Below are 18,188 nucleotides of genomic sequence, written 5' to 3' on the forward strand. Positions count from 1 at the left end.
AAGGTAAAGTCAGATCTTGGCAGGTGCAGTCGGTGGATCACACCGAAAAAGGAAATCAAGGCTGAAACGTTAAGGAAGCTTCAGGTAATGTAGACCGTGAACATTTGGGTTATCTGCAGAGAAACATTTTAAAACATTTGTAGAGAACATTTTAAAAATATGAAAGTTAAGAAAAGAAGAGCTTACAGAAACAAATTCTTTCTTACAAACTTTTTAGAACTCCCGTTTGCACCCAGGCGTCAGCGGGCCGTGTTTGTCTGTAACGATTAACATTTCTCTGTTAATTAAAGTGGCGTTTATTTTTATTTTTATTTTTATTTTTATTTTTATTTTTAGTTGTGGCATGAACATTTTTGTACAGAGGGCACATCCAGAGAGATTTCGGGCCCTGATTGTCACGTACGAGTGTAAAAACGTGGCTCTGTCCAGATCAGGAGCGAAGCTGAAATGCAGGTCGGACAACCTCGGTCTGTTAAACACACTCAGGCTGTTTACAGCGTTGCGTCCTGTTCCAGTTTCACTGAATATGCGCATATTTCTTTTTGCATACTTTTGGATCAAGCTGGAATATAATCATCCAAACAACCGAGATAACTTTGTATCGCTCGCTTAAAAAACAAAACAAAGAAAAATAATTAATTGCTTCGTGTTTCTTGATTATGGATTTGTAAAAACTGATGTCAACAGTAGTTCTCTACAGGAGTAAAATAACAACATCAGTTTAAATGTGTGAAAACACATGAGCCGGAAAAGAAAAATAAATAAGAGAGAGACAAATAAGCTACTTGGCTCAAATAGGACAATATATTCATTGCACTTATTCAATAAAATTCAATGATTAAATAATAAAACTATTAACGAAAAATGAAAATATAGTTTAAGCTGAAATGTCCGAGTGAAACACATCTTGTTCATTGGTTTATGTTATGTTAAATTCTTTCTTGCCTTTTTCTTTTAGCGTCACTTAATCAGGCTCTGATGCGTTCTGACACTTTTGTGTTCTTTTTACTTCCTGTATAAGCACCAGCTGGTGTGTGGGGAAAACGTGTGCTCATATTTTTTGTCTGGTCACAAGTGTTGGTGACAAAGTGGAGTGACTTCAGTGTACTGCTGTGTAGCCTTTGTAAGTAACTTTTCTCTCACTGAACATTTTTTTTCCAGCCAGGTACTTTCATGTGATGCAGCCTCCATGCTGTGCAGAGCCCTACAGATGTTATATGATATTATAATATTTGTATACATTTGTTTAATTAACGAACTCGAATGAACTCTGCTGGAGTAAAAGATGATTATTTAAGACCTTGTATGTGAGGAGCAGGATTTTGAATTCAATTTTGGATTTTTTTATTTATTCAATTCTGTGTTATTTATTTGCAATTCCAAATCTTAACCACACAGGTCCACTACAAACCATCTCAAATCAGCATTTTCAATCCGGGATTGCATCTTGTCTACATTAGACAAGATGCCCCTCCCTGAGCCTGGTTCTGCCGGAGGTTTCTTCCTGTTAAAAGGGAGTTTTTCGTCCCCACTGTCACCAAAGTGCTTGCTCATAGGGGGTCTTATGATTGTTGAGTTTTTCTCTGTATGTATTATTGTAGGGTCTACTTTACAATATAAAGTGCGTTGAGGCGACTGTTGTTGTGATTTTGCACTCTATAAATAAAATTGAATGTGTAGGCGTAAATAATGATTTGTATAAGCACTGTATACACACCAGCTACTGAATGATTCTTACAGAATAAAACAAAGTCTACAATTGGTTTTCCAGGTTCAAGAAAGTGACGGATACCATCAGAGCCAAAAAGAAGACTGAAGCAGCTTCTTTAAACAAGAGACATTTAAAGAAGAAAAGATGAAGTGTTTATTTAAGAACAGACACTTAAAGGAGAAAAAGAGAGAAATCACTAAAGTTAGAGATGATCCAATAAGTGAAGGAAAAACAGAAGAAGACACAAATTATGCATTTAAGTCACATGATGAAGAAGGTGAGGAGGATGTAAGAGCAGGTTGGTGCTTCTTTCTCAGAAGGCTCTCCTGTAGGACATACTGCATCAGTGATGAAAACATCAGAACACAGCTGAACACAGACGACGACAATGATGATGATGGTGTCTGCTACAGGAGTATTTCACTACCTAAAGAAAAAAAGATTTCAGCTTATAAACATCGATTCAAGATTTTACATTTTAAGTTGAAGAAGTCAGACAGAAAGGAGAACCGTAAACCTTTAAGCCACAATCCTTCCCCATCACCGGAGCCGTCAATTGTTTATGAGGAGCTCAAAGTGGAAGACAGTGATTTTAGACAGTTTCATTTGTCTGGCTCTCTTACTGTTGTTTTGCATGAGATGGAAGATTCGCAAGAGGAACAAAACACATCTCACCAGTATACTGAAGGTAAATGTGGTGAAATTAAGTTTGGCTCCACAAACCTGATGGGCAAGACTTCATCACCCTGTAAATCCACTGGGTTGCCTAAACACATAAGTGAAGGAACAATTAAAGAAGATGGTTGCAGAGTTTCTTCTCCATGGATAAAAAACAAGTCAAGAGAAACGGATCCTCCTGTCATGACTAAGAACATGTCATCAACCAATACGCTTTCACACAGTTCTCGTGTACATTTCTCCTCCACAGATTCCTGCTGCTTGACTCGTTCTCACAGCCTGTCTTCACTGACCAAAACACCAATCAAGAACTTGATACAAGCAGCAAGCTCACCTGACATGAGGTTAAAGGGGTTTACACCTGGCATTACTGCTGATGAGTCTGATGATGAAACCTACCTGTTCCAGTGCTCCAGTGCAGGCCTGTACCAGTGCAGTGTGACCGGCCTGGTGTTGAGGGGCAGGCTGTGAGAATGAATCAGGAAGCAGGAAGCTGTGAAGGAGAGCTGGAGGTCAGAATTACATGTCAGGGTTTTGGTAGCTGGCAGTCAGTCCTGATCACCTTCACTAAATCCCTGTCCAACAAAGCAGTATTGAGGCCTTATTGATTTAACTTGAGCTCCAGTCCTGAGTTTTATGTTTATGTGGGTGGTTCAGTTTTTTCTGGGATACATTGCCATGGTAACCTATGGTCAAAATAAGAGATCCGTATAAATGCCCAGGGACCAATCGAATTTGTAAAAAAATAGCATCACCTGGATTAGTGAGAGGCAAGATCCCTCAGACCTCAGTGGGTGGATGGTGTCTAATGCTTTTAAGAGCATCAGAAGTTTCTGTATTCACCCAAGAAACATCAGGAAAAATATCAGTTCTTAGAAGCAACATAATACTCACAAATTTAAATTAAGTTATTGTTTATACATATCAATATAGGTGACCTTTTATTAGGTTTGGTAGTAGACCAAGTCTGTGTGTGACTTGTGTTTTGTGTCGTACAGATAAGCATTCATCTGATGGAATCGCAGGTTAGAACAATGTAGCTTTAATACTGAGATTTCCACAGTCAGCGTTTTAGGAAGAGCAACGGTGAATGCATGTCATTCTAAAAGTACCGTAGCAAAGTTTAAGGCTATCATTTATTCAATGTTATGTGCCAACTAAGCAAACAGCAGCTGCTGCTACTCCCTCAACAGTCGATTGTCCTGTTTATTCTGGTTCATCCTGCACGCAAACATCACAAGACGCTCATTCTCGAGTTACTTAAAGTTTTGCGGGTGACAGTCTGTACTTCTGCGTGACAATGTATACATGTGTGGTCTGTTCATCAGGGATTCCCAAACGCTGACACTGTCTGCACCACAACGGGTAAATGGCATCGCCTCAAAAAAGAGGACGTGGTTTAAATAAGTAAAGAAATGTTCAGGCCACAAATAACCACAACATAAACACTTGTTTGTTTAAAACTCAGATGTTAATCAAAAAGAAGAAAAATCTAAATACAAATAAAAGTTTTTGTTTTTGAACTGTACATTTGAAATTATTGTTTTCCAGGGTGCAGCACCGTTTTCCTTTGAAATCTCTCCCTCTTTCCTCCACCTTTAATCTTCTTGTGTTCTCCATTCGATCATCCAACTAAATAAATATCAGAGAAGCAGAACGACGTCCTGCAGGACCCTGCGTGTGCAATGCACGTAGCTTTGAGCCCCAGAAACAATCAACAGATGCTGAAAGATGCTGATCGTAGTGAGTTTCATGCAAACAAGATGAGACACTCATTCTCTACTTAAAGTTTACCAGCTACACCTGTCTTATCTATGACCTATGACACCTTTCTCTGTAAGATCTTTAACAAAGTCTTAATAATAAAGTCCTTTAAAAAAAGTTTCAGTTTTTAATGAGCAATTATAGAGAAGCTATATCAGATTCCCTTATGAGAGAAATGAGTAATATAACATTGCTGCCGTCATCGGTCCATTACAGGGACATTATTGTAGATTATTTGAGTGCTTGGACTCGTGGGAGAACCCCAAGTTCGATTCCAGCTGCAGGAATCACTCGGCTGTAGTAGCTGTAGTAGGTTTTCTGAGCACACAGACTGTGATCAGATGACCTGCTGTGGATGGTTCTAAGGTTTACTGCTTTTTGTGGATTTAGCCATCATATTGTATAAGCACCTGTCACGTTAGAGATGCTTTCAAACCCCTGGTCATTGTCTAAACACCATCAGCTGAAAATCACATTTTAAAATCTCTGCACTTATTGGCAATTATTTAGTTTTGCACACTTAATCACTGTGGTAGGCTGCCACTTATGAAACCCCTAAATGACATCACAGTCGGCTGGGAAAGAGGAAGGAGTCACACGACAGATTGGAATAAAAAGACATGACAACCTGTCTAAAAGATTCAGTTATAAGAAAACGACGGACAAGTTACTGGGTAGGTGAGATCTCTTTTTTTCTGTCTTTAATGCATGTAGGTTTATGTAAAACTAGATAAGTTTACATCGTTTATCCAGTTTATTCTGATGTCAGTTTTCATAAGAAAAGGTCAAATTAGAAATGCAATACAGCACTGCTAGTCCCCAGCCTAGATAGAAAACGGACCTATTAATTGCACTTGTGTGAAGGAGGGCATCGAGTTTATTACCCCTCACAAGATAACAGAAAGTCACGTTGTTATAAACCTCACAGGGTTTTCTGGTTACGGTATTGTCAGTGATAAAGACTCTCCTCCCGACCCAGTCCAAGCTTTGGTTCTGCTCTTCTACAAACCCCCAGTTGATCCTGATCCCAGATCCATCCTCAGTGTGTTGTTGCTTCCAAGGAACATCGTGATCCGTGATGTACAGCGCACCAGGAGGAAACTAAATGGGGATGAGAGGTACATAGATACATCTCCTCACTGCAAACTGCATCCAAGGCAGGTTTACACTCTGTCCACTGTTCCTGAGGATGATCTGATTACAGTTGAACCAAATGAAGCTGATTTTGATGATGAGTACTACGACAGTTACTTTACGACATTCCTTGTGTCTTTAGGAAGAATCCTCACAGATGTTAACCTCAGTCTGAAAGACAAGAGCAGCTCCACCTGTGTTTGGGAAAGAAAATTGTGTCTTTTCTCCCCTACAGTGGGAACTTTGAATCATCCTCCTTCTGAGAGGCTTTTAAACACACGAAGCTGCTTCATTGAAGGGATATCGGAACCTAATCTCAGCAGCCTGATCGACAAACTGCTGGAGAAAAAGGTGATAACTGATGCAGAGAGGGAGGCAGCAGATGCGAAGCAAGACAAAAGGGAAAAGGCTCGTTTTGTTATCGACACTGTGAGGAATAAAGGTGATGCTGCCAGTTCAGAGTTTATTAACTTTCTCCGTGAGCTTGACAAATTTTTTTGCGGGCATCTCGGTTTAAACTGAACAGATATTCTATGACTTTGTTTTTGCAGAACTCGTGGGGAGAAAGTGAAGCAATTACCTGTATGTTTGTGTATATATAGGGTCAGCAGGGAAAGGGCTGGGAAAATCCAAAAACAGTATGTTGGTCTTAAAAGTATCTGATAAAACACTTTAAATATATACTGTCAGTCAATAGTTTTGACAGTCTCATTTAATGGTGTTTCTCTAGTTTTACTACTTTCTACATTGTGGGTAAAAACTGAAGACATCTGATATTTTTAAGCAAAATTTCTATAACATAAAAAGGGCAAATTGGCCAGTGTGAACACAGTACTGTGCATTAACATTGATTTAAAAAAACAAATGTGTGGTTACTACTTCAATTAGAATTTTAAACATGCTTTTGTGCGATGCATCTATTTTTAGTTATGTTTTGTTTTCTAAGAATATAAAAAAATGAATGGGAAAAGTAAATAAAAACAATGCACATTACGACCAGTTTCAGAGTTTAACCCTGTCACTTGTACATTAATTCATAGAAGATACTTAAAATTTTAAACAATGGTTTTCCAAGTGCATGATTTCAAGGACCTCATCCTTGTTAATTTGCCATTATAAAATGTTCGTAAAGACAAATTGCATTAGCACGCTTCCTGTAAGAGGACAATGAAAAAGGAGACATGACTGTATTTTATCTTTCCCATTCAGACTTCTCCCCTCAAATATTTGCAAGTATCTTTAAAAGTCTGTAAAATGTGATTCTTTAATGGTGCTAAAGTCTTCTTTTTTTTTTAAATGTTTCTTTGATGAGTGAAGAACACATTTTCCTGTGATTCTGAAATCATACAGTTTCAACGTTTCATGAAATATTGCAGCTGCATATATTTTTTTTATTCTGTGTGTTTTATGAGTGCTGTTTTAAAATTCCGTGATGCTTTTGTATGTGTATGTTATTTTACAGTGACTTCTTGCTTTTAAACTTTGCACTTTGTTCTTCTGTTAAGTTGTGACTGTGTGGAATGAACCAAATCTGACAGGTCAATATAATTCTTTGAAACAATTTGCATTAAATTCAAATTGTATTTGATTCATAACAGTTATATAAAATTTAAAATATTTGTAAACTGTTTTTTTTACTGCAGATCTCACATGTTATTTGTGGCAGGAAGCACAAATTTCTCTGTATGTTTCTGATTTAAAAATCCACAAACGTCACATTTGTAAAGACAGCTGAATGATGACAGTGATTTCAACATCCTAGTCTGAGTTTAAATAAAGGGAAACAAACATTAAAGTGTCTTTAATCTGTGTTTGAATCTGTTTCTACAAATCTGACAGAAACTAAACAGCTAAACACATTTACCTTTAAATTCCTGCTTTGTTTTGAAATTATGCAATAATGTGAGTTAGCTTTTAGTCTGCTCTTTAGGGTGTTTTTCAGCATTATTTATTCTCACTTTTATTTTTAGATTTTCAGTTTCTAGTTTGCTTTATTAACTATAATAACTTGTCCCCATGGTTATTTAACTTGTTTAAAGTAAAGTGAAACAATTTTTAGCTTTAAGACGGCCTTTAACGAGGTATCAAATTAATTAAATTTACTTGAAAGTGTGTTACAAGATAATTTCCTTTAAACTGTTAGTACCTTCATCAGCCAGCAGGGGGAGACATTTGCATAATAAGAGTGCTCTTAAACTCACTACAGGTGAAACGTGAAGAAGCCACGGTTTGATATCCTGCACAGAGGAAACCAAATGGTAAATGGCCTGCATTTGTATAGCGTTTTTCTAGTCCCTAAGGACCCCAAAGCACTTTACATGTTCAGTCATCCACACATTCACACACTGGTGATGGCAGCTACATTGTAGCCGCAGCTGCCCTGGGCCGCACTGACAGAGGCGAGGCTGCCGGACACTGGCGCCACCGGGTCCTCTGACCACCACCAGTAGGCAAACATGGGGTTAGTATCTTGCCCAAGGATATTTTCCATCACAACAGTTGACTGACAAAAATATTTCTTCATAACAAACCTTCCTCGGTACATGTGGTTCATTGTTAGCTCATTAACACAAGTGAATGAAAACATTTAGGGTGTAACCCACAGGTGTTACAGGTATTTTCACATCACTGTCCAACTTTCTGTAATATTTGTTTGTCTCATGCAGGCATGTTTGTTTCGATCTAAGAAACATGAAATATCAGAAGACTTTGTCCTGGTCATTTTTGTGGCCAGGACATGTCCTTCAACGCACATTAAATATGCTTTCTTCCATTTGCACAACATCTCTAAAATTAGAAATATCCTGTCTCAGAGTGATGCTGAAAAACTAGTTCATGCATTTATTACTTCCAGGCTGGACGACTGTAATTCATTATTATCAGGATGTCCTAAAAACTCACTGAAAAGCCTTCAGCTAATCCAAAACGCTGCAGCAAGAGTCCTGACAGGGATTGGCTTCCCTTCATTGGCTTCCTGTTAAATCCAGAATTGAATTCAAAATCCTGCTCCTCACATACAAGGTCTTAAATAATCAGGCCCCATCTTATTGTGACAGGTGAGACCTGGAGACTTGGGACCGCCCCTGGTGGGCGGAGCTGGTCTTCGCTCCTTTCATAAGCGCAGGTGTGGGCAATTGGGTATTCCTTTGCAAACCTGAAGCTGCGAGTGCTTGGTCCGAGTTGAGCAAGTTGGTGTTTCTTAACTATGAAAGTCTGATACGCGTCCTCCCCTAAACTTTTGTTAGAACGGTGGGAAACATTGCTCCCGTGAGAACGGTATAGTGGACTTCATCGCCACTGACCCACATTTATTAGGGTGTGACACGAACTTGTGGACAGAGTACCGAGCTGCTGCTTTGCCAGGTGGATTTCTGGCTGCGGGCAAAGGACCCGACACATCAGTGTGTTTTAATTTGTTTTAAACTGGTGTAAGCCGACAGACTGACTGCTGCGGCTGTCGATGGTTTTGTTTTTTTGTTTTACTTTTTTCTGTATCAGTAGGCACCACAGATATTGATTCGCAGGCGGTGAAGGCGCTGCAGGGAAAACAAATCCTTTTTTTGTCTCCCCGCTCTTGCATGCACAGCGGGGGGCCCGAGTGAAGACGGCACCGAAGATTTGCCTTTTTTTTCTATAGTGTTTTACCCATTTGGGGTCATGTGTGAGTTGCCGTCCATTTTTAACCTGTGTGCTATGTCGATTTGTTTTTAAACTGTTCCCCGCAGCGCTTGTCCTGCCTCACGGGCATTCGTACAGTTTTATCGTTTTCTTAATAAGGTAACGTTTTTAATTGTTTTTAGGTGCTGCTGTTACACTGTTTCTTTTATTTTGTATTAAAAATTAAACTCTTTTAAACTGACTGTGCGCCTACAGCTCTGTCCTATTTTAAATAGGTACCTACCACGGGTCACAAAATCTTAATGACCTTGTAGTACCATATCACCCTATTAGAGCACTTCGCTCTCGCTCTGCAGGCCTACTTGTTGTTCCTAGAGTATTTAAAAGTAGAATGGGAGGCAGAGCCTTCAGTTTTCAGGCCCCTCTTCTGTGGAACCAGCTTCCAGTTTGGATTCAGGAGACAGACACTATCTCTACTTTCAAGATTAGGCTTCAAACTTTCCTTTTTGCTAAAGCATATAGTTAGGGCTGGACCAGGTGACCCTGAATCCTCCCTTAGTTATGCTGTAATAGACGTAGGCTGCCGGGGGATTCCCATGATGCATTGAGTTTTTCCTTTCCAGTCACCTTTCTCACTCACTATGTATTAACAGACCTCTCTGCATTGAATTATATCTGTTATTAACCTCTGTCTCTCTTCCACAGCATGTCTTTATCCTGTCTTCCTTCTCTCACCCCAACCAATCACAGCAGATGGCCCCGCCCCTCCCTGAGCCTGGTTCTGTCGGAGGTTTCTTCCTGTTAAAAGTGAGTTTTTCCTTTCCACTGTCGCCAAAGTGCTTGCTCATAGGGGGTCATATGATTGTTGGGTTTTTCTCTGTATCTGTGAAGCGCCTTGTTGTGATTTGGCGCTAAAAAAAATAAAAAATAAATATTGAATTGAACTTTTGACTAAGCCATTTAGTAACAGGCTTTTTTAAATTTTCAACAAAAACAAAGAAATTATTTTCTGATGAAAAGTCCATGCTGTTTTCCCCGTTTATTTTCTGCATGATGATCTAACCATAATAGAGGTTTTCTGAGGCTCTACAACATTAACTCCCATTATCTGAGCCAAATTCTGTGTGGTAGGCAGGAGAAAAGGACCCAAGTGCAAGACTCAAAAACCAAGGAGTGAACAAAAGGAAGCAGCTTTATTGCGCTGTAGCAAAAATCATACTAGAAACAAAATCCAAAGCAGAAAACTAAAACCTAGGCTGGACACTAGAATCTAAAAATGCATGAACTAGGAAAACAAACCAGAACTTGGAACTAGAATTTCCTCAGGAACACGGAAGGAAAACAAATAACGTGCAAGGGTATGACACAACACTGAGAGAGCAAGAAACACAGGGCTTAAATACAGTGAGGGATTACGAGGGAATAAGACACAGGAGGAAAGCACAGCTGGGAGTAATCAAACATAAAAAGACAAGGGGAAGCAAAACTAGATTCACTGCACACAGGACTGGGACTGTCAAAATAAAACAGGAAGCACAAGACAGGCTCAGAGACAAACTAGACACAGAACAGAGGGAGCTCCAAATACAAAGACAGAAACCAAAACACTTGTAATCAAACCATTACGATAAAACAATACAGGTACAAAACTCAAAAGACTGGGTCATCAACCCAGGACCGTGTTGAGTTTTTTTGATAAACCGGCTACATAGGGGATGACAATATTGTTGCGTTTGTCTTTCTGATCCTCCCTAGTTGTTGACTGACCTCCTTTTCTGTGACTCTTTACTGACTTGATGAAAGCGCAATTAGAATAACCACATGTGTGTGTTCCCTATTTTTCCCTTTAGGCTTAGAGGGAACATTTAAGCACAGTGAGATATAGAATATGCTAAAGCGTGGCGTCGGTGGCGCGGTGATGAGGTCGTGGGTCTAGAAGGGGGAAAGGGGCTGAACAGGAGCACCTGGAGCATGGCAGACACGTCTGAGGGGTGAACTGAGAAGAGAGGAAAACAGTAGTGATGGCCCGCTTGAAGCTGATGCTCCGGTGCGTGTGTCAAAAAAATCGACACACTGCTTCAGAAGCTCTGTGTCGAAGCTTGATTCGTTTGGCCAGAGTCACGTGATCAGTGACGTCCGAAGCTTCGTTTAGAACCTAACTGCTTCGGTATCTGATTCAATGGTTTAAAAGGAAGTGAATCATTTGCGGGATTTGTGGAGTGTTTTGATGGTGACAGGTAGCAAACCACTGATATTTCTACTGAGAGATTTGGAGCCAACGAGGAAGAGAGGAGGTTCTGTTGTGTGGAAGAATTTTGAGTTGATTTTTGTCAATCGGGTGGGTTTTCCAGCTTTGTGTTCTGGCTGTTTGCTTTTGTTTTGTGCGTGTTTATTTTATCTGAAAACGGGGAAAAGATAAAATGTCAAAAATCTGCTTCCATAATATAAATATCATTAAATAACTTTAAAAAAAACTTCCACTTGACTCTTTACATGTAATGTTGTAAAAATATATATTTTATTGTTTAACCAATCTGAAAATGTTAGTCTGCCAAATGTGCAGCAATTTAATGTATTTATTCTCTTTAGCTGAGTTTGTGGGGCCCAGGTAGACTGTATAACTGCATCTCTACCAGTTTCTCTGCACTCCAGCCTCTTCTGTTCCACGTGAAGGGATTTTCCTTAATGCAGGAGAAATTATCTCCACGAAAAGGAACAGTTTCGGCCATCGCACAGTGGAACAAATTCTCTTCTTAAATAAAAATGAAAAAGGGTTACCTTAAATGCATCATGTTTTTAATTTGCAAGTTCATAAGCATTTTCCCTTTCACAATCAATTCTACCCCCAGGTCAAAAATATGTCTGGGAAAATTTCCCTAATATAATATTATTTATATATATATATATACCCGTCTAGCGGTTAATTGCATAAGTGCATGGAGGCGGGACCTCACAGCAGAAGCATACTCCAGAATGTGTTGTACATTATTATATGTATATTATATGTAACGTGGTATTTTTCAATTATTGTATTTACCAACATCAAGAAGTCACAAGCAAAGAAAGACCACACCATGGTGCATGTTTAAACAAGGAGAGTTTACTGGTCGAAATTATTTATTAAACAAATAAACCACATTTTTTTAACCACCAAAAAATACACGTTCAAAGCAACACAACAGCGGCCCAATATCAGACAGAATTCCACTCTGTAGAGTGAGTGGGCAATCATAATGAAGCAGTTGGTTTTATTTTGTGGATTCAAGCTGCTCTTCGTATTTTTGGCCACCAGATGTCACCAGAGAGGACTGTGTTGAAAAGCTCCGAGTAATGAACCGTTTTTCAATACAAGCTTCAGAAAGCTTCATTTGGCCATCACTAGAAAACAGTGTTAGGATGGTGGAGCGGACAGGGGTGCTTGTAGATGGTGAGTGTAACTGGTATTTTGATTACTTAGCTGGAGTAGAGTTTGGCTTTGAGGGACAAGCGGTGAGTATCCAGGTAAGTTAATGGTATGAGCTGGTTGACCTGAGTTCCGCTGTGTCCGAGAGAGTAAGAGATGGCTGGAGGGCAGGCAGGTAAGGATCCGAGAGGTTTCCAGATTGGAGAGATTGTCCGAGAGAAGCTGGCGCTTAAGGTAAGTGACATGGAGAGTCCAGGTGAGTTGAGGTAGTTGAAAAACTGGCAGTGAAGGAGAGTCAATGTGGAGCTTAAATCCTCAATCTGATTACCCAGAATGAGCTACAGGTGTGTTGGACTGCAGGAGAGACAATGGCCCCTGTGTTGGACCGAGGGCACAGCCAACTCTGCTTCTCTGGCTGGAAACAACAGGGGTTGGTAGCCTAGAGAAACTTCAAACGGAGGTAAACCAGTTGAAGCAGAGACATAGTAATTGTGTGAATATTTAACCCATAGTAGGTGTGTAGACCAGGAAGCTGGATTATGATTAATGACACAACAGAGGGTTGTTTCTAATTCTTGATTGAGTCTTTCTGTTTGACCATTTGTTTGAGGGTCAGGACTGAGATTTACATGATAGGAGGATAAATGTGCAGCGTACCTGTGGCTGTTGTCTAGCCTGATCAAAACCACCTAATTTAACCTGAAGATTTATCAGCACACAACACTTCTCGCAGGAGAGAAAGGAGGCGTGAATGGCATTTGCCACCCTGTAATTGACTTAGCTAGCCATGTAAGAAACAGAGAGAGAGCAGAAAAGAGTGAGGGCAATAGAGAAAGCCAGAGAGAAAAGGCAGTGGCGAGCGAGTAGCCCATCCGGCTACACTAGCTAGGGTTTCATGGTCGGCATGAAGCTGGACACTCTGGTGACAGTGGCAGAGAAAAGGACATTATGGACAATGCTGGGCATCCTCTGCACACGGCCATTAACAACCAGAAGAGTCTGTTCAGTGACAGGTTGCTTCTCCCAAAGACAAGAACTAACAGACTTAAAAACTCCTTTGTCCCACACGCCATCAGACTGTTTAACTCCTCTCTGGAGGGGAGAGGGAGGGGAAACAGGAGGACAAAGGAGGGGGGAACAACTAAGCTGTAGTGCCTCTTCACCTCACTGTGCAATACCTTTTGTGCAATACTTTTGTAAATAGTCAACGGTGCAATAGACTCAATATTTGAAATGTGCAATTCACTTGTATTTTTATTTTTATTCCTATTTATTCTATTTATCCCCTTCGTATATTTTATTTATATTGTCTCTGTATTTATATATATGTGTGTGTGTGTATAACTCTGTAACTTCTGTCGGTGCTGTGCTTTTTTGGAAATCGAATTTCCCAGAGGAACCCACCCGAGGGATTAATAAAGTTCTATCTTATCTTATCTTATCTTAAAAAGTTCAACAGGTTTATTTATATTCACTAAAACCAAACACAAGACTTAGGGGTTACACCTAAAAGGAGGGGGCCACAGGAAGGGAAGAAAGGGGAGGTCCACACATCAAAATCACTTGGGAAAGATTTGGATACTCTCTCACAACACACCTATGGAACACCGGGAAGACTGACACACAGGGGAAAACGGTAAGTAGCCAGAAACAAGAAGGGAATCAAATACCCAAGAGGCTGGGACTTTACTAACGAGGCAGGTCAACAATCCAGCAAGGACTGACCGTCAGCCACTGCCAAGAAGTGGTAGCTATCATTCATTAGTAACAGGTGGGCAATGATCCTTAGGTGTGCTGGGCAGGGAGCTGGAATGAGTCCGGGCCATGATGTAGACACCAAAACAAACAAAGAATGACAGAGAGAGAGGCACTGAGAGAGTACACAAAGGACTTAGGGACCATTACACTTTGTGCCCTGTGTAGATTAGAGATAATCCTAAATAAATTTTAAGTTGTGCATCCAACTCTTAAAGAAATGAAAGGAATGTCTTCCCAGAGTGATGATTCTTAGAGGGAACACGTGTGCTGTCATGACAGAAAGTTGGATAGTGATGTTGAAATACCTGTAACACCTTGGGTGGGTTTCTACAGAGAATGTTTTCACCTCATTATCGTGATAACCAGAAATATTAAAGATGATTAAAGGTTAAATGTATTAAAGCTATTGCGGTTCAGCTGATGTTTTGCGTTTTCTTCAAAACATGGTTCAGTAGTTAAGTGTTTGAGTCTGCTATTTTTACTACAGAAGTGTTTAACTATTATTTACATGTTCTTTTAATATGTCTTTAAATATGTTTTCCCTGTTCTGTGAGGACAGACTTTGAAATCCGAAGAAAAAGTAATGAAGCAAATCAAATAAATAGCCAAAATAACTTAAAGAAAGTTCAGTAAATGTTTGAGAAACTATTAGTAGAAGAGTAAAAGAAAAAAGTAATATGAATAATATTAAGCCATTACGATTAATATTAAAAAAAAGCTTGATCCTAATGATTGGGAAGAAGTATATTAGAGGGATTTTATGTACATAGATGGATACCTAGAAACCTGTTGATACAGGTCATCTAATATTCTCTCATTCAAACAGGCAAAAAATAATAATGAATGAAGAGGTTGAACATTTGGTTCTGACATTGTCATCTTAGGATCACAAATAACTGATGAAAGTTCTGTGATTGCTAGTTTTTATTAGGCCAAAAGCTTTACAAGAATTGTCAAACAATAATGAGCCTAAAGGGAAATTTTTGTTATGTTTTAATACAAACAGCCAGAGCAGAACAGACCCAAAATAAAGACTTCTCATTAGAAACCGAAGTCCCCATTCTTTAAATCAGAAAACAATTCAGTCCCATTTGCATAAAATATTTAATTGACTAAATTTATCTTGTTTCTACCAAATTTACAACAAAATTTAAACACTAAACTTCAGCTCAAACATAACCACCACGATTTGATGCTCACATACAAATTAGAATAGATACAGAGACAATCAATACTTATAATAGCACCGCTTATATTATGATTATTATATAACAATGATGATCATATGATCATTATTTAACTTTCACATACTTTATTCTTCAAATTTAAAACACAAATTCACTTAATCAATAATATTTTATTTTATTATTTTTTTCATGGGAAATCAACACAAACTATCTACACACCGTGTGTCATCATGAACAAACTGTATATTTCGTGTAGGTAAAACAAAAGCTGTCCTATTCAGAATAAAATAATTACAATTAACCACAACACTTTAATCTTTCCCCAGAATGATGCGAAAAAGTTTGATACGTTTACACAACGACTCAGTGAACTTGTACTGCTGCAGTGTTACTCCCTTTTTGCGTGCTTCCTCCACCTCTTTGAACATGGCGTCTGTGTAGTGGGTGCCCTTATTTACTGACACCATTTTGTCGATCTTCTTGATGAGCTCCACCAACTGCTTTCTGTCTCTGCTGGTGTTGTCAAAGACGTGGTACCTGTTTCCACAGCTTTGGATGATGCGTTTAAGCCCTGGCTCAGCGTCACGTACATACTGCTCTATGGTTATGCTTCCAAGATCACCACCTCGGGTGAAGAGCACAATCATGTACTTGTTTGCCTCGGGGCCAAACAGCTCCTGCAGGGCTTCCACTGAGTTTTTTTCTTCTCTTGTGAATCGGCCGATTTGGATGACCAACAGGAACACGTGAGGACCGGGACAGGAAACTTCAACACATTTGACGATTTCACTTTTGATGAACTCATCTGATTTTGAAGTGTCCAGGATCCCTGGTGTGTCTACAACACTAATTACTCTCTTCCCCCACTGTACCCAAGCTTTTTGACAGAACTCAGTCACTGATGCAGATAAAGGACAAGATCTGAAACGCTCATATCCCAGGATGGTGTTCCCAACAGCACTCTTGCCCACACCAGTTTTTCCAATCATCACAATCCTCAAATCAGGACCTGAAACACAATTCACTAACTCGATTTAACCCATGTACACAAGAGTTTTACAAGAACCAAAGTGAAACTGAGAAGTTTTGACATTTTTCAAAGGAAAGTAATTAAAGACACAATGATTAATAATAAGTCTTACCTGCTGGAACTAAAGCCATGTTTTCTCTTCACTGTTGTCACTGCACAGGTGAGAGATGAATGCTAAAACTGCTCTGCCACAAGTTGCTTTTTATAGCTCAACAGATGACACGCCTCCTCCAGTATTATACAGTCAGAGAACAGCAGTCTGCAGGCTTTAGACCAGAGGCGGAGCCAGACATTTGAAACACCCGGGGCTTAGCCCTAAAGGGTAGTATGCATGTGGGATGGGGGTAGAAATGACTGAAAGATTAATAGGCTCTGTTTTGAGTTTTGTTCAAAAAAGAATGACTTCATATAGGAAAAAAATATATCACATATGCAGGACACCTTAAACTAGTTTTTTTTAATTAAGCAGCAAGGCAGAACAAAGTCGGGGCTGTATCAAGACACAGGGACTAAACCCCAATTCAACCAGACCCAGAACTGATCCAGAATTAAAACAGGACTACAACAGTTCAAAATCAGGACTACTGAGGACTTAACCAAGACATAACCAGAATCAGAACTAGATGATAGTAGCACTAAAAATCATCATAGACCTGCACTACACTTATTTTTTAATTCTACCAAAGTACACTATTTAGATTGAGAAAAGTTTATATAATTATTTAGCCTTGTTGTGCAAACAAGCCTGCATAACTTAATAAATATAGAATTTGAAAAATAACAAACCTAAAAAGAAACACTAGGTACGAGATACATGAGGACCTATGATACGGTGATACTTTTGGTAAACAACCATTTGACTAACATGTTTGTCTCACCTGCTCTTGTTCATCTCTGTTCCTCTCTCTCCCTCTTTGTGCTGACAATCATCAAATATATAGTTGAAACCAGATATTTATGTACTCTTCAGATAAAAACACCTTTTTAATTGTAACATCAAATCAGACTAAATGTTTATTTTTTTAGATTGATAAATATAAAAAACATTTGTTAACTTTAAGAGTAAAGAGAGAAACTATCTGTATTTCTTAATTGTAAATGGCACCAAATTGTATTCAAAATTGAGCCACATTTATGGAGCTCCACAGTTCTTTTCCTGGTGTTTTAGTTGATGTCTCTTGATTTTCCCATGTCACAGAAACAGACTCTGTGTTTTGCCTTATATGCATCCACAGGTGTGCCACCAATTTACTCACATGGACTCTACTAACCTATCAGAAGCTTCTTCAGCTCAGAATGGAATCGTCTGGAGTTTTCTTATTAATTAACAATAAACTTAGTGTACATGTACTCCTACATTTGATGAAAGTGATAAAAATAGACAGATCTCTCTCTCTTTATTCTGACATTTAACTAATTCAAAAGATGTTTCAATATTTATCCAAAACAAAACAAGTTTACTCTAAATTGATGTTTAACAGTAAAAAAATGTTCTTGTGTTTTCCATAAAGTGTATGCAAATATCTGGTTTAAACTGTGGATATACTGCTGTGTATTGAAATCCCTCTTGTTTTGCATAGAAATATACTGAACAACATACAAAGCATAATATATAAAATAACATTTACCTGAGTTTTTTCTTTGAAAGAAGCCTCTAATGTCCATTCTTATATTTCAGTACATAACTGAAACCGATTTAGTCGGGGAGGGTAAGAACTGAAAATATGAAATAAACACACGTAAGCTAAGACTCTAAAAAAAATAGCATTTGTTCTGCTTTTCATTTCGCCATTTGTTGATTCACTTGAAGAGCAAGTAACGTAATATTGGTCAAGTGATCAGTTTGATATCAATCTTTCGTGGTTCACCGTCAGAATTTACATTATTTGTACGGTACGAATGATT

General features: G+C 38.9%; 2 protein-coding genes across 2 annotated transcripts; one reads left to right on the plus strand and one right to left on the minus strand.

Moving 5' to 3' along the window:
* The first annotated feature begins 1,855 nt into the window (after positions 1 to 1,855).
* On the plus strand, positions 1,856 to 5,809 carry LOC146625944 (uncharacterized). Its single transcript, XM_085362219.1, has 3 exons — positions 1,856 to 2,856; positions 3,718 to 3,754; positions 5,018 to 5,809. The coding sequence occupies exons 1-3, from the start codon at positions 1,856 to 1,858 to the stop codon at positions 5,807 to 5,809; spliced, it is 1,830 nt and encodes a 609-aa protein (XP_085218345.1).
* Positions 5,810 to 15,564: 9,755 nt separating this feature from the next.
* On the minus strand, positions 15,565 to 16,414 carry LOC146625945 (GTPase IMAP family member 7-like). The gene is made up of 2 exons (XM_085362532.1): positions 16,396 to 16,414; positions 15,565 to 16,262 (listed from the first exon to the last, which is right to left on the minus strand). The coding sequence occupies exons 1-2, from the start codon at positions 16,412 to 16,414 to the stop codon at positions 15,565 to 15,567; spliced, it is 717 nt and encodes a 238-aa protein (XP_085218658.1).
* Between the last annotated feature and the right edge of the window lie 1,774 nt (positions 16,415 to 18,188).

The sequence above is a fragment of the Diplotaxodon limnothrissa genome, linkage group LG9 (genome assembly GCF_057381915.1).
Source record: "Diplotaxodon limnothrissa isolate DT_005_m linkage group LG9, D_limnothrissa_male_GT1.1, whole genome shotgun sequence".
NCBI classification, from domain to species: Eukaryota; Metazoa; Chordata; class Actinopteri; order Cichliformes; family Cichlidae; genus Diplotaxodon; species Diplotaxodon limnothrissa.

Coding starts and splice junctions, on each gene's coding strand:
- LOC146625944 (XM_085362219.1), top strand. CDS start 1,856: ATGAAGTGTTTATTTAAGAACAGACACTTAAAGGAGAAAAAGAGAGAA. Junction 2,857..3,717: donor CTGGTGTTGAGGGGCAGGCT/GTGAGAATGAAT, acceptor TCTGTTCATCAG/GGATTCCCAAACGCTGACAC. Junction 3,755..5,017: donor CACTGTCTGCACCACAACGG/GTAAATGGCATC, acceptor ACTTGTGTGAAG/GAGGGCATCGAGTTTATTAC.